Source organism: Excalfactoria chinensis, chromosome 3 (genome assembly GCF_039878825.1).
Source record: "Excalfactoria chinensis isolate bCotChi1 chromosome 3, bCotChi1.hap2, whole genome shotgun sequence".
NCBI classification, from domain to species: domain Eukaryota; kingdom Metazoa; phylum Chordata; class Aves; order Galliformes; family Phasianidae; genus Excalfactoria; species Excalfactoria chinensis.
In genome coordinates this window covers 58802870-58820086 of record NC_092827.1, presented here as the reverse complement: position 1 = coordinate 58820086, position 17217 = coordinate 58802870, and the positions used below count along the sequence as shown (strand labels likewise).

General features: G+C 38.2%; 1 protein-coding gene across 16 annotated transcripts in view; it reads right to left on the bottom strand.

Moving 5' to 3' along the window:
* Nucleotides 1-8377: 8377 nt before the first annotated feature.
* Nucleotides 8378-17217, bottom strand: part of SYNE1 (spectrin repeat containing nuclear envelope protein 1) — a 282607-nt gene continuing 273767 nt past the window's right edge. For 11 of the 16 annotated variants that reach the window (XM_072332285.1, XM_072332289.1, XM_072332288.1 and 8 more), the window contains 2 exons: nucleotides 16136-16194; nucleotides 8713-9812 (listed from right to left, as the gene is read on the bottom strand). In XM_072332285.1, coding sequence (XP_072188386.1) covers nucleotides 9572-9812; nucleotides 16136-16194 — 300 coding nt within the window. In that variant the 3' untranslated portion in view covers nucleotides 8713-9571. Of the gene's footprint in view, nucleotides 9813-16135; nucleotides 16195-17217 lie in introns of all 16 variants that reach the window. The other 5 variants (XM_072332290.1, XM_072332291.1, XM_072332297.1 and 2 more) reach the window with 3 other exon arrangements.

Below are 17217 nucleotides of genomic sequence, written 5' to 3'. Positions count from 1 at the left end.
TGTCTAGACCACTCCCTGACCCAGAGCTGGTTCACCAACTGAGATGTCAACATGCTCAGATCCACCAGGGGAAGACCTCAACAGGAAAAGGGCCTCTGCTCTCAGGAGCCAGGCACATTTCTCCAGCCAGGAGCCAGTGATTTCAATTGAGAAATTATGCCACAATGAGAGTTTTCAGTTTGCTTGTTTTACAGCCGAGCTCTTGGAGCTGAAATTCATGGCTCATCATTACTGGGCCCATCACTTTTCTTCTCTATGTATGAGCCCTTGCAGAACAGCTGCCTTCCCCAGATGTTGTTCCCTCAGTGAAGCCCATGAACACGCACACAGTTACTTGCAGTGGGCTCCCCACCACATGCTTGCTTGCTTGCTTTCCAAACATGCAAGTGATGCACATTTTGTTCTGGCATGTTTTATTCTATTTAAGTAATAAGAAAGGAAGAAAGGTATGGAGTAGTTAATATATAACTGAAGAACATACCCAATAGCTTTTACTTTTCTGTTAGTTAAGGCAATCTCCTTGTTTGCAATAAACTGTGAATATCAGCTTATTCACAGGCTACAACATGGTGCTCTCTGTCAATGGCACTTTCTTTCTGTAAGAAAAACCTTTTGACCATGTTGCACAGCTGTTCTGCTACAGCCAGTCAATACAGAGCATGAAGCAAATGAAGCAAACAAAGAAAAGAAATAGATTTAATTATACCACTTTGCAACTGTAAAGATTGTTCTTCAGAATTCCTCAATTGAGTTTTTTTTTTTTTTTTTTTTTTTTTTTTTTTTTTTTTTTTTTTTTTTTTTTTTTTCCATCTAGATGCTTCTGCATCAAAAACCCCATGAAGCTCTTAGGCTGGCTAAGGCTTGCATCTCTGCTCTGTATTACGTTTTTCTCCACTAGCCAAACAATGAAGAGGGAATAAAAATCCAAACTTAAAATAAGACATATCAGCATGTGCACAGAGAAGGAATGCTCACTGAAGGGCACTGCCTGTGTGGTCTTACACCCAAACAGGCTCCAGTTATTGTCATTCACCGTGACATCCTGCAGATACAGAAGACCAAATGTAGAAATATACTTGAAGTCTTCATGAAAACTGACAATCAAAATAATATTTAACACTCATCTCAGGAGAGGCAAGCCTAACCAGCTCTCATGTCCCTGTGAGAGCTGAGTGCTGCAGTATTTAAGTGTCAATCTGCAATGCTTTCATTTCTGCTGCATGTGGGTGATGATATAAAAATTTATCTTCTATTTTCCATTCCTACACATTTGCACATGATTCCAGTATGTTGCTGTACCAAACTGCTGAAAAAAAGGCATTTCAGCCAGACTTTCAGTAAACGCTTGTTAAGATATTTAGCTCTTGGACACATGAAGACTGAATGCTTTTTTCTAAGGCAGAAAGATCTGTGCCTTGTCAGTTGTTTCCCTTGTTTTCTACTCACCTTCTGATATTTCATTGTCCACAGAAAGGTGAAACAAGTTCATTGTACACCACAGGTAAGCAAAATACTGCACCCACCAGCTCTTTTATGGTATGGTATAGAAAAGCCTGAAGACTCAAAAAATGCTTACAAGTTTTAGACATTCACATAAAAGCAGAAAGTTTGAGTTCCAGTCTTTGTGGGATTATTTTTCACTTATATTAAACCTAAAAATCAGAAAACAATCTTCAGGTCTGCAATTTCTTCTTTGTACTTGTACCACAGTGCTACATCATCATGTTTTATTCTAGTGCTTTCTCTTCCCCCCCTGACTGACCACATGGTTTGCACACTTGGTTGCACAACAGAAGGAGTTCAAATTGAATTGCAGCAGCCGTGTGGCTTAACCTGCAGTGCAATGGTCAGGAGACTCTGATACAATAGCTTGAAATATTTATAGAGAGAATAATACAAATACAAATCTCTCACTTGCTTGTGAGCACTCCCATAAAAGGTGAACACAGGTAGCTTTCCTCTCTAAAAAGAATGGAATGAAAAGAAAACAACATTAATATAACCAGTCTTGCAGGAATTACATGCCCGAAAACACAAAGAGCCTGATCTGGGTAGCCTCTGTCCATACTTCATCTACATCTGGATCATCCCAGAAGGAGATGGGCCCACTGGTTCACATCTCTCCTCCCAAGATACTTCTGATACAGGAAGCAGACAACACTTTCCTAAAGCCTCCTCGCTCTTCCAAAAACTAAATGTCATTGTTTTATTCAGATCTTACTGAGATCAGATCTATGTTACACCTCAGGTCTTTAAATAGGTTTTTACTCAGCCAAGCAGTTCTGACCATTTCTATTTCTGAACTTTATATTAAGTAAACAATAAAAGTCACAGCTGGTCAGTTCCTGTCTGCTTTCAGAGCAACCACTTGATATGATTCAGATTCCTATCACTTAACCAGGGCTTGATCTATTACAAGTCTTCATGGCTTAAGCTTGCAGTTACTCATTTCCTTTTATCTTGTTTCACAGATTTTTATCTATCACTTTTTGTGAAGAGAAATTAATCCCCTAAATCATTCCCATATAATGCTTTATTGTGGAATATTATTGGAATACTCAAAAACTCTTAACATTATACAAACAAAAACAACTTATCCCAAATACAGGTTTTTCATTTTTGTGTCATATAATTGTGGAATCATTCGAATTGGAAGGTTCCCTTTAAAGGTCAACTATTCCAACTCCCCTGAAATGAACAGAGATACTTACAGCTCGATCAGGTTGCTCAGAGCCCCTCCATCATGACCTTGTATGTGTCTAGGGACAAGGCATCTACCACCTCTCTGGGCAACCTGTTCCAGTCCTTCACTACCATTACAAAAAAACCAAATCCAAAAACAAAACAAACCACTTCCTTATAACCAGTCTAAGTCTCCCCTCTTTTAGTTTGAAACCATTTCCTCTTCATAACAAGACCCAGCTCTAAGTCGAATAATGGCCAAATAGCACAATAACTCAGTTTGCAGCAGTGCATTTCACAACATTACTGCCAAGGTTAGAAACAGCTAGCCAGTACCTGGACTAGTGAGGTGATATCAAAGTTATTGACCAGAAATCTTGTGTAGGGAAATCTCTTTTCCCCAAACCAAAACATGAATACTCCCATTCTTCCAGCTCTCCCATTCCCAGTGTAGGCAACAACTTCTTCAGATGAATTCTGAAACTGAATGCTGCAAGAGTTGTACAGTTTTATAGTCAAGCTACCCAACTTAAACATAAATCTTAACTCACTGTGGCACCCCCCACTCTTTTGCTTTCCAAAATCCACTGCTTTTAATATCATATTAAACATAGGAATCATAAGTAAGCATGAAAGTTGATACTCTTTTACATCTTCCCTACCCTCATTTCTGTATTTTCTTACAATTTCTTTTTGCTTCTCTTTCTCTTGCTTACATTTCTTCCTAACTCTGCTCTTATTTCCCAGAATCCTCCTACACTCACTAAATCCTGATAGCATCTGCGGTTTGAGGACCATGAGTGATGTGTTTCTTTATGCCTTTGAAAACACACTCAGATGTACATGACGATGATCATGTTGAGAGATGCTATCAGTTATAAACAGATTTCTCAACCAGAAAAAGCACAAGACTCTGAGGATGACTGTTCATGTGACAACCCTAGCTAGTTTGTCCTTGTTTAATAGCCAGCTGTAGAAGTAAGACCTAAGGAAGGAGAAGGCCAGACTGAAGGTATTCATGGTGTTTACAGGGGACCTGGAAGGGCGGCAAACCAGTGGAGATGATAGACTATTGATTTGTCTACTGCAGAATGAAGCTGTTAAGGGCACAGGCATGGGGCAGATGATGTCTTAGTACTGCCATAGAGTGAAGAGTCACTAAGTGTATGGGAAATTGGTAATCACAGCCTGAACCTCTGATTAATCAGCTGAGGCAAGTTTCAGGTCAGCTGTGGGAGCACAGGTGAGGGTAATTCAGCTGTGCTCCTGGAAAGGGTGGAGCCTGACTCCACCTCCTCTAGACCTCATTTAAGGGCTGACCACCACTGAAGTAGCATCTCTTTGAGATTGCTCCTTGTTGGAGATTGCTTCAGTGTTTCCAGCAGACTGAAGGCCTGTATTGGGTGAGTCTTTTTTTAAATAACCTTTTGGTTACTTATCACTGTCTTTCTTGTACCATCTTTGCATTGTTGTCACTATATATTGCTGCACACTAAGCTATGAGTTTATGCCTTTATACACCCACTAATTATGAGGTAACTTAAAGCCTTTAAGTCAATAAGCAGGGTTCACAGTTGCAAGATGCATTGAGCTGCAATGATGACTATACCTCAAAAACACTCACTGCATATCCAATAGTGGAGTGGTGCAGAGTGGTACAGTTGATACAGTAGCTGGAAGGGATGCAGAAGGATTCAAAGAGTGGGCACGTGAGAATCTCATGAGATTCAGGAAGGCAAATACAAGGTGTTGCACTTGAGTCAGAACAATCATAGATAACACAGATGGGGAGAACTCACTGACAGTAACCCTATGAAGAAGGACATAGGGATCACAATGGGGAAAAAGCTGTGCACAAACCAGCAGTGTACTCCTGCAGCCCAGAAGGCCTACTGTATCCTGGGCAACATCAATGGAGGAGTGGCCAGTTTATGAGGCCACATCTTGTGTTCTGTGTCCGCATTCTGGGCCCACAACCCAATAAAGATATGGAGATGCTGCAGTGGGTCCAGAGGAGGGCCACGAAGATATCAGAGGGCTGGAGCTCCTCTCTCATGAAGAAAAGTTGAGGGAGTCAGGCTTGTTTTGCTTGAAGCAAAGGTTCCAGGGAGACCTCTCTGCAGCCTTCCTGTACTTAAAAGGCAGCTTATAAATAGGCAGGAAAACAACTTTCTAAATGGTCTCATAGTGATTGGAACAGAGGGAATTATTTTAAATCATTTTGATGTTAAGAAGAAATTCTTTACTTACCTTACTGGTGAGGCACAGGCTGTCCAAAGAAGTTGTGGATGCCCCAGCTTTGGAGGTATTCAGGGTCCGGATGGGGCTCTGGGCAGCCTGATCTGGTGGATAGCAGCCCTTCGCATTGCAGCGGATTGGAACTGGGTAATATTTAAGGTTATCTAACATAAGCTATTCTACAATTCTATGTATGAAAATGGGACAAAAGATAATTTAGTAATAACTGCTGTTTGCCAAGATGGAGAGTCTGCATGAAGTTCATTTTCTTCAGGCTTGAATACTCTGCCTGCTGTAAGTGAAGATCAGGCTTGAGACCATCTAAAGAAGCTGAAGGTGCACAAATCCATGGGACCCAGTGAGATCTATCCATGGATTCTGAGGGGACTGGCAGATGAAGTTGCCAAGACATAATCCACCATATCTGAAAGGTCACAGAAGCCTGGTGAAGTTCCCACTGATCGGGAAAGGCAAAACACAACCCCAATTTTCAAGGGGGGGGAAAAAAAAAAAGATGATCCAGGCAACTACAGGCCAGTCATTCTCTTCTTTGTGCCTGGCAAGATCATGGAGCAGATCCTCCTGAAGACACTTGTGAAATAAAGATGGGGTTATTAGTTGTAAACAACATGGCTGCATCAAGGACAAGTCATGTTTGACAAATTTGGTTGGCCTTTTGATGGAGTAACAGTGTCAGTGGATAAAGGAAGAGCAACTGATATAATCTACCTGGACTTGTGCAAAGCATTTGACACTGTCCTGCTGGACATCCTGGTTGCTAAATTAGAGAAAAATGGATTTGATGGATTGACCACTTCCTGGATAAGGAATTGGTTGGATGGTCACACTCAGAGAGTAGCAGTCAAAGACTCAATGTCTAAGTAGAGACCAGTGACAATTGGCCTTCCTCAGAGATTTGTGCTGGGACTGGCATTAACATCCTTGTAAGCAACATGGACAGAAAGATTGAATGCACCCTCATCGAGTTTACAAGAACACCAAGCTGAGAGGTGCTGTTGACATGCTAGAGGGAATGGGTGCTATCCAGAGCAACCTGGACAGGCCTGAGAGGTGGGCTGATGCCAACACCATGAATTTTAACAAGGCTAAATGCAAGGTTTCTGGGTTGTGGCAATCCCAACCACAGATGCAGGTTGGGTGGAGAACAGCTTGAGAGCAGCCCTGAGAAGTATTTCATAGTGGCAGCTGATGAAAGATTCAACATGAGCGGATAATATACGCTTGCAGCCCAGAAGACTAACTGTATCCTGTGTTACATCAAGAGAAGCATGACCAGCAGGTCAAGGGATGTGATCCTTTCCCTCTATTCTGCTCTCACAAGATCCCACCTGAAGTACTGCACCCAGTTCTGTGGCCAAGGACACTGAGCTGCTGGAGCATGTCCAGGGGAGGTCCATGAAGATGAACCATTTCATGATTCTGTGGATGGTCCCAGATTTGTACAACTTCTTTATCACATTCCTACAGATCTTGCAGCAAAGGCTCAAAGCGTTACCAGAATTCAGTCCTGTCTATTTACGGATTATGAACAGTAAATTGGTTGTCTGCTTTAGAAAGAGAGTAAATGACTGCAGGCTAAAGGCAGGGCATCTTAGAATTCTAACTTGTGAATTTCTTAAAAAAAAAATAAAAAATAATCTTACTCCTCTGTGACACCCTCCCAATGAAATAAACAGAAAGAGCACCTTCAACATAGCAGAAGACTCCTAGGCTGCAAAGTTGGCTAATGCCACAGTCTGGAATAACTGAATATATTCTGGGAGTGACTTTTTTTCCTCTAAACTTGCCTCATTTCCCCCTAGTACATGATGTGGTAATAAGCGCATATGCTGATGTTACCTGCCTGAGGTTGCAGCTCAAGATAGATCTTCAAGTCACTGGTACTCACTGGATGAAATTTGCTTTAATGGGAATCTGTGTAATGCCCAGACATTTGTTCAGTTTTGACTGCATTGTGCCAGTTTTGGTGATCAGTATCCAGCTCTGAAAAAAACACATTTGAAGTCATAATGGAATTGACTTAGCTTTTTGAGAAGCTTATTTCTCACACCAGTTTAAGTGGTCAGACAGAGATTTTCTCTTCTGAAATCAAGCAGGTGAATGACATAAGACTCGGGTTATGGGGCAGAGGTAGATAAATGGAGTCTACAGAGAAATGCATGATAAGTAAAATGTAAGTAGATGAAAGAGCAACACAGGTTGAAGGAGGAAACACCGAAAAGTGATGTAATTATTAATGACAAAAAAATGCAGAAACAGCTGTGGCAGCTGACCAAGGGATTCAGTTCTCCCTGGGCAGTCAGCATGGAAAGAATTTTATATAAATATGCTCATCTAAACCAACATTACCCTTTCTCTCTTATACTAAATTCTTTATCCCAAAAATATACTTCAAGAACAATAAATGCAATAAGAAATCAAAGCAATGAGGATTAAGCTGAGTACAATAGGTAAGCAATCAACAACTGAAAAAAAACACTTCTGCTTCCTTCTATAGCCTCCACTAAGGAAGACACTCTTTTTCATCTGTTCTGCAGTTCAGGTATGAGCTACACAGCAAGGGAGAGTGTCAAGGAGGTAGACATGGGAAAATGGTCAACACCAATAATTAAATAAAGCAACAGTTCACACTGCTGCTCCATAAAGTGCAGGGCTTCACAGTACTTCTAGACTGCCTTCTAGACATCTTGGTATCTGGAATTACAGCGAGCTGTAAAGAATGATGATATGTCAAAAGATTAAAAAGTTCAGTGCTGAATGGGCTATATGTGCACATAATTAGAGATTTTAGGAAGCAGGGACTACAGAATGGCAAAATATTTGGCAAATATCAAATTTCTGGTTGCCATTCAAACATGTGGGGTGCTACCCTTTATATTTTCTGGTATCAGGTACTCCATTAATTGCATCTGACATCACTGAAACAAAATTCTTTTCCTTGTACTCTTCCTCTTAAACACCGGCCTTCAAACCTCCCTGCCTCTCCTTCAGTTTTTATCACTTGTGATTTTCTTTTTTCCTGCTTCCTTCAGCAGATTAAGCTTTCTTTTGTAGTTTGATAATCACAACTACCTTTTAGATAATATCTCCTTCCATGAGATCACAAACAATGAACTGGAAAATGAGAATTGGAGGCAACCTTCTCAGTAAATTAGCCTTTTCAGTATCAATAATGCTTTCCTTTTAAAAAATAAATAAACAAATAAAAGCAACCCTCCAACAAAAACAGTCATCAAAACCAGGGATTGCCTGATAAAGGAATGTTTGAAGAGTACAGAGATCAGGACTAACAGTTCTGAAGTGAGCTAACTATGAAATTATTAATATAGGTGCATTCATTACCATTTCCATAAGTCATGTTACCACAGAGAATGATATCAGAAAAGAGAGGGAAGGTCAATTTTATGATTCCTTCTGCAAATAAAAGCTCATTTTTATACTTTAAAAGTGTATTATTTATCTTTGTGTACTCAAACAGTGATAATAGCATAACTTCTGAATATCAGTAAAAGAAACTAAGACTTGAAAAGAATATGTAGCTGTATCAATCCAAGTCTAGGTTTTTGACACTGAAGACACCTTGTTGATGTACAATATCCTTTCCAGGAAAATATTACACTTATCTGAAAAGGGAGCTTTATTTTGGCTCCTCTAACTGCTGAAGTTCAACTAGCATTACTCTACAGTAGATATAACACTTTCCCTTGTATATCACCATGTGACATGTTATCCAGATGATCTTATTCTAACATACACTCACTACTACTAATTTGTTACAGCATTTTTTAATTATTTTTAGAAGTGCAGCTATTTTTCTTTATACCATACAGATCTCATTCTAAACTTTGAGGTTTTCATAGTTGTTCTTAAAAAGCACGTAGACAAAATATTTTATGGTATCTATAATAAATGCAAAGAAATCAATACAAACAAAACTTGGCTTAGCAAACTGTACATACATAAATATGTTCTTTGTTTTTCAACTTGACATTCAACATTTTTCTTCATAAAACCTTTTATGATCTCATTTATTACATCCATTTTTTTTTTTTAAACCTTAAAAAAGTGCTTAACAGATTTACACCTTGTACATCCAAAGCAAAGGTTAGAACACCATGCCCAAAACAGAAATCACAGGGGAAAATATGCTGCCATACAAGATCCTTTAAAATTGTATGTTTACAAATGCTCTAAAACTTCTTTAGCACTGGCTATTTTGTATACTGTAGATGCTGAGAGGGCAATTAACAAAGACAGGCTAATGGCTCATATAGAGCAGCACACAGGAAAGGATCTACAGTATCCAGTTCTCAGCTATGCATAGTACAGGGCAATGACCTGGGTATTAAGTGGGTAAAAGATTGAGAATGATGAACAGAAGGACATTTCCCTCACATCACATCCTCCTTGGTGCCCAGGATGTGAATACTGAAACAATGCTACTTGGGTAATACATTCTGCAGTTTGGAAATGATGTACTGATGTGTTATCGAGTGCCAGTAGAGAACGATACAGATACTGTGGTGGCTACAGCAGATATATAAAGCTGCCACACTGAATGTTGTCACTTTTTAAAACCACGCTGCCTCCTGGCTACTACTCCAGCAAGATCACCTGCTGTCTCACAAATTCATAATGGAGGCGGACCATTCATGTATTTTAACATGGGATGGAAAGAGCGGGCAAAGTTGTTGGCCATTGTACAGCTGTAGTCCTCCTCTGTCATTGGAACCAGGCAAGCCAGCCCAATCAGGAGCAGCAAAAAGAGCTGAAGTGGCAGAGCAGCTCGGAGGACTCTGAGGAAGAAGGATGGGTGCTGCCATGCTGGCCCAGCCTCAGAAGGGGAGGAACCTGAGCCACCTCTTGTGGACCTGAGAAAAGAAAATGGACAGGTGAGTAAAACATTGCTGCAGCAGAGGTTGTCCTTGGGTACTCAGCTGTCCCTGAAGTCTGGTTTAGGATTTGTACACACAGACTGAAAATAGCAGAGGTATTTTTCACTGAACATTCTATTTCTCCAACAGTCTTAAGAGATCTCATATTTCTGGACTGGATAAGAAAACATCAAATATTCACTATAGAATGGTGAATAATGTGGTGTCACAATGTTATTGTGACATCTGTTCCCTTCATCTGTTCTAGGGAAGACTCTCCACTTAGGGCATTGCAAAATAGAAATTAAAATGTAGGATATGCTTGTCACATATATTCATTACACACTGCCTAAAAAACAATCCCCTTCTTTTAAAATAGAAACTGCATTTGCTTTTCAGAAGTTTCTAAATTCATTTTCTTATATTCCTCAGTATATACTGAAATAAGATCCAGTTACCTTAATATTCAGTTAATTAATACACCATTATCCAGGCAGTAGAGATTCATTTTGTATGTAGTACACTGTATTTTGTATCTTGCACTGAATCAGCTGTTAAAATCTATTTGCTCAACTGACCTGAGACCCTCACCATCTGAGTTATTTTCCCCCTTCTGTGTATGGACGTGTGTTGAAGTGGTATATATCTATCATATGTCAATAGGAGATATTTCCAAACATTTCCAAAGGGACATTTCAATTTAAGCACAAAAATCCAAGATATTTTTAATAAAGGACAAAGATAGATACAAATTTCACATTTTCCCTTTTGACTGAAACCACCAGAGCTCTAGTATACAGATAACAGGTTTTGAGGTAAGTGAAGTACTGAAAAGAGAATTTCAGCAGGTTAGTATTAGAATGCATGGAAAAGTATTTTAGTGCTAGGTAAAAAAAGGAAGAACTTAGAGCCTTTGCATCACTATTTTCAACAATTCTTCCATGTAGACGTTGTTGCAAATTTTGCAATAGACACGGTGCTATAAAAGTGTAGATGGCTACTCTGGTTATGAAGCCCTAGAAAGCCTATAGATCACTAGGGTATAAAAGATAAAAAAGACTCATAAGGATGCACTTAGTTTCAACTTAAAGGTATAGGAGATCAGGCATGATGGCCAAGGTTAAATTCTCCTCAGTCATGCAAATAGGTCTTTATGACATCTCCTTGCCTTCCCTTCGTCCTTTCAATCTGAATTTCTATGAAAAGCATGCAAAGTATCAAAGTATCAAAGTATCAAAGACCAAAGTATCAACTTCAAAACCACATCAGGCCCCCTTCACAAATAATCAGAAAATATTTCTTTCTGTGCTTGAGATTATTTTTATGTCTTGTTCAGGCATGTGTATCATCCTACTATGTTGACTCCAAGAAAGCCATTTCACAGAGTTTGTTGTTGATCAACAGATACAAAGAAAACTTGAGTTAGTTAAATGATTAGCTTGACTTAAATATCTCAGGAAAGAGTGATGATCAAAACAAAAGATCGCATACTGTTTGGATCCATGTTATTGTTGCCCGGATGGAAAGCTGCTGATTGAATTATGCAAGATCACATATTAAAAAGAACATGCTGAAAGGATATGGCACATTTAACAGCATAAGAGCATTCCATATTAAAGTCCAATTAGATCAGGACTTCTGCTGTCCAAGAATGCCAAGACAGAAAGTCAACGGGCTGAGGCAGGAACAAAGGGAACAAAGAGTGCTTAATTACTTTCCAAACATAAAAAAGGCTACCTTTCTGTAGTTGGTAGCAGCTGTTTTATAATGAGTAAAGTCTGAATTTTCTTCATTGATCCTAGAGTTATGCCAGGGAAGTAAGGGGCATTTCTAAAAAGCAGAATCAAAATCATCTATCTTTTTCTTTTGTTTTTAGGCTTTTCCTATTGGTGCAGTAGCACAGTTTGTTTTGTGACTTACTTAAACCAAAACCAACCAACCAACCAACCCAAACACCACAACTACAAACAGGAAGAAAGAGTGGAAGTATGTGTGAACTGCATAACTGGCTATAGATTTTCTTTCAAAAATTAACAGTTCATGGCAAAGTATCTCAAAACACTTTTTCTGCAGTGAAGCAGGGTGCAGAAAAACAGTTTCTAATACTGGATGGAAAAAATTCAACAAACAAATAATGAAACATTATGAAAACATCTTCAGAGGGTGAATTCTAAAAAGTTCAAGTGCTGTACTGTCACAGTTTATTGCAGGTACTCATCTGTAATGGATATAATTAGCAGAAAAATTGAATGTTCAAGCTTAGAGTGTTTAATGGATTTGGTAAGGAAAGAGGGTTAAAAATATACATACACTATTAACAAAAAATGATCACTATAGAGAAGAGACCAATCTCCCATTCAGTCCTGTAGGATAAGGGAAAGCTGAAGTACTGCATACTATTTTTGAGAAAAATGTAATTTCTTTCTCTTAAACTTGCATCTGTCTTCTGCTGCCTCTCTTCCAACTGCCCCACTGTTTGTTATACTGGCTGCTGTTTCTCAAGAGAAGGAAGGACGACCACCTGCTACTTGCTCCAAACACAATTCCTGTTAACTAAACAAAGTTGGAGGCACAGCTGCAGATCTGGTCCACTGTAAGTTTCTTCATGCCAAGAAATCTCATTAACTAACCTCAGAAGTGCAACCAATAGTTACTCTTACTGTGGGAGTTTTTCTAACGTCAGAGAAATTGAAGCTCTTTCTGAAGCATTTCAAGAGAGAACCTAATTTACCAGGCTACAGATCAGATGAACAAACTGAACTTTAATTTCATCTCAGATGAGTACCTGCACTTAAAGATGACTGTTTTTTTTTTTTTTCTTTTTCTTTTTATTATTATTATTTTTTAGTATCATTATTTATTTATTTATTCTGAGAAGAAAAATATGTTTGAACTAATCCATCCGGACTGCAGAAAATATCTGAAAGATTATAACAGAAGAATTTATCATTAAAGCAAATGGTAGGAATAAATGGAGTTTAATGGAGAAGTGTCTAGTGGTAAGCAGACAAGAGTCTGATATTGAGAGACACTACTGGGATAGTAGAATGTTATTACCAGAGTTAATCGAAGATGAGTCTGAATTTAATAAAATTATGAAAAGAGTGCTGCACAGAATGTAAGAACAGCAAAATTAATTTTTAGGATGACAAAAGATTAAAGTCTTTGTAAGTACAAAACAGGATTGGCTTATTACACAAAAAAAAGTGGGTGACGACTTCAGAGGTCAAATATAGGCTTAAGAAATAGATCAAAGAATTTAAGATTACAGTATGCAAAGTAGCAGTAAAACATTCTGCTGTGCATTTGGAAGTTCACACTAAAGGTAGTGTGTTTGACAAATAGCTAAAAGACAATGATTAAAATAGCTGTGAAAAGAAACCAACCCCACTGATGATGATTTTATTAAGATGGAACTCGCTAAAGTTATGAAGTAGTATGATGTTTTGCCCTTGACAATATGCAATGATTCCTCTTGTTGGCCTGAGACTCTATAAGTGTCTGTGGTTGGCTGAGTTATGACTTCACTTCTCTGCCTACCTCTCACCATCACATCACTCCAATGTCACTCTGGCTTACTCTGTAGAAAAGAAAAGCGTTCATATTTTAGGTAGTTATAGAAGAATTTTAACAAACATTAAGTGAGAATAGTGAGAGATAAGGGAGAATAACAATGACAATCCAAGTGAAAACTTCATATCTGAATTACAGCAATGACAGACGTTTTGTGGCCAAAGCCATGAAGAGTTCTGTGGCCTGGTCTGCTCCAAGAACAGCAAGTGACCTTTAAACATCCACTAGTCATTTGGGAAGGCTTGGGCAGAGCAGGAAATGGAGGTTGGCACCGTGGCGCCAAGACATGAATAGAGCTGCTCAAGAGAGACAATGTAAACAGTCCTGAGCAAATTGAACAATTATTTTGATCTTTTTAACATTTTAATTACCTCAAAAAATCCCCAGGCACAGATCCAGGTATGCATTTACGACAGCTCTATTAAGCTGATGAAGGAAGAGGAGTTGCTTCTTGGATTTGCTTTTCCCACTTAGCGCAGCAACATTAATACCTCTTGAATGAGTGTTTAATTAAATCCACAGTGTAACTTATACCTTGCTTAGCATCGCACTAGTAAGTTAGTTGTTTTTCTTTTTTTTTTTTTTTCCTCTGCTGTGATAATGGAAAGGCAAAGCGATAGCACATTTGGTATATACAAAATATGAACCCTCTAATTTTTAAGTGAACTTCCCTTCACAACCACTTTTGTGATACACATTTTAAAACTGACTTGAGTTCTCCTGTATACTAAACTCTAACAGGGTTTGCTGATCCAGTGCAAGATCAAACACAGAGTACTCTGATCAGAGGCATGTCAAAATATTAAAGAACACAGTGACAGCTTGTACTGCTTTATCAGTTAAAACCACATTATACATCAACCACAACCTGTCTGGCTTGCGCATTTGATTAAATTTCCTATTCAGCAGTGACTCATTCGTATTCCATGCTTGTCTGAATGACAAATTGAACATTGTTTTGTATTGCTACAAGACGTGTTAATAAACAGTGCTGGAGAGACTTGATTTGAAAGGTGCCGCGCCAATGCCACTGCTAGAACAGAGGCTAATCTCAAAGCAGCAAAGCACTGCTAGCTGTGCTCTGAGCCAGCTGCTCACACCTACAGCCAGAAATCTCAACATATTGGCGTAGGCTGCTGGACCATACAGGAGAGCGGAAGAGTGCACACAGTATGTTTCTTGAGTACAATGTTGCTAGCACAAGCATGCTTATCTGCCGCAGACACTCTCCATTCCTCCTAGCTGTTAATGGCTGCAGAGTAAAGCCCCACTCTTCCCTTTTCCCATTCCCTTTAAGAAACAGAATGCTAAGCTTCATAGCAGACTGGAGCTGGAAAAATTCTCTTTCTTCTCTAGACAGAAGGATGGTATGTATGTATGTCACCTATTTTCTATGTGTTCTCATTATGTTTCAAAGGCAAAAAATATCTCTAAAAGCAAGACACAATCTTAATGTCAGTGGAAGCAGTAAAAAATGCTTTACCTTTTGATGAACAAAACATTTATTTTGCTTATGGAAAAAAATAATAATCTCAAGGATTTTTTTATTTTTTTTTTTTATTTTTATTTTTTCTCCTGCCTGGTTATTGCTCAATCTCTATATTGTGTCATGATGCTTTCTTTTGAACCTCAAATCTTTACGTTCAATGGGAGTTACATTTAAAACATAACACATGTTTTTTATATGAAGAATAAATGAGCTTTAGGACTTAACTGTAAGAACAAATATATCTTGTTCATACTTTCTGATTATTTTAGTTTCCCTTTTCAATACCTAAGATGCTGGAATAGTAGATGAATTCCACTTTTTACATACTGCATATATACGCCTGTTTATTTACTACAATTATTTTTTTTTTTTTTAAACTTTGTAGCTCTTCAGGCTAGTGATTTGATCAGTGAAAGAGTGAAGGTACACATATCACACTGACAACAACAAAGAATGCAGAAGCACCGTTAGCTGCAGAGATGACAGGTTGCTGGAAACAAGGTGGAAAGCAAGAAGCTGTAGCTGCGTGTCTGCTCTCTACTGGTCAGAGAGAGATAGGGCAGTGCTGCTCCCAGAGCAATACACAGATGCAAACACTAGGCAAGAGTCATGGCAGTATTAGCACGTTATGTTGCAGTCTTCTGACGGGGAGAGGAAGTGACCCCATGTTTAAAACCCCTCAAATTATGATTTTTAATTTTGAACGTTATGTACTGAAAACCCACAAACTGGACAAAACATTTCAAGAGAGGGGAAATTAAAAATAAAAATAAAAATAAAAAATAATAGAAAATAATAATAAAAAAAAGATGTTAGTATGTCTCATCCAGATCTGTGGGTTTTGTGATTTCTAGAATACTGGCCTATTACCTGCCTTAGTTTATATCTAGAGGTAAAGAGGATGATGAAAAGTGTTTGCCATGAACCTACTGGTATTTCTGTTAAATTATGCCAAAATAATTACTGAATATTGTGAGTATGAACACAGACTCACCACATGAAAAATAAATGTTTATTACATGTCATTCCTAGAAACCAAAAGCTGTAGACTTTCAAGAATTAGCCAGTATTTCTATTAAGAAAGAATATGGAGTAATTGAGAGCACTTTTTATCAAACTAGTAACAAAAGGAAAGTTTTCAATTTTTTAAGTCCTGTCCACCTGACAGACTTAGTGTGGACAGATAAGAATCATGGTCAATTTCCATCATCCTCTTAGGGTTCTAGAACAGAGTGCGGAAACCAGGAGAATAAGGTACCTGCTATGTGGACTGCTGACAGAGGGTCCAGGCTGTGAGAGACTACATTTGCCCCGTGGCTGTTTGCAATGAACAGGGGGTAAAGAAAGAAGAATGTTCAGTCCAGGCAAATAAAGACAAGCTACTGATGAAATTAAATTAAAAGTGCAGCAAAGGAAACAAACATAAATCAAATGAAATGATTGATACCCATGAACCAAGGAAACTGGCTTTTCTTTGTTCCTATTCGCCTATGAAAATGACTGGAACACACACAGTGAAAATAATAAGAGTTTAGCCATTCCATTTATAGCCAGAAACTCTGAATTAAAAATAAAAAACAAAACAAAACAAAAAACACTGGCAATTAAGCTGGAGTAATTTGGAATGTGAAATTGAGTGGAGTATGGGGAAATATAGATATGTCAAAATGCATTTGCAGAAAAATTAAAATTACTAACTATCAGGATAAAAATAAGGTCAGAAGGCCTCCATCTAGTGTTTGGCCTCCTTTCTGTTGCCTTCCCCATAAGGCCAAATAACTGTAGGTGCATTTCTGCACCTGGAATTGCTGGAATATATAATGAATTTAGATGACTATCAATCTGATGGAAATTTGGTATTAGTATTTATTTATTTATTCAGCATTAGCAAATTTGGAAGTGAAATTCTAAACAACGTCATAGCAGTCTCCAAAATTCTATTTGAAAAAAACCCAAAAGTCTGAAAAACAGACCTGAGTGTGGGTTAGTTGTATGGCCCAGGCAGTCATAAAATTTAGCTAGAACGTTATGAAGAAAAATGAAAAAATGTAGTGATGTACATGAACACTATCAAATTAGAGACAGACAAATGCTTATTAAAATGTTAAGACAGAGTCTATTATAATTCTATGTAGTACTCTTTAGAAAAAGTATTTTATGGTAAGGCACTTCTCTATCTCCTGTTACGATCAGAGATTCTCTAGTTACATCAGAGTTTTTATTAATTATGTAAGCTCAAATTTTAAAGTGGAAAAAATTTACCTCTGTAATAAAGTGTAAAGATTTATGTTCTTGTGTTTGAAAAGCCAGTATTCCTTTACATTCTCATACCAGAATCTA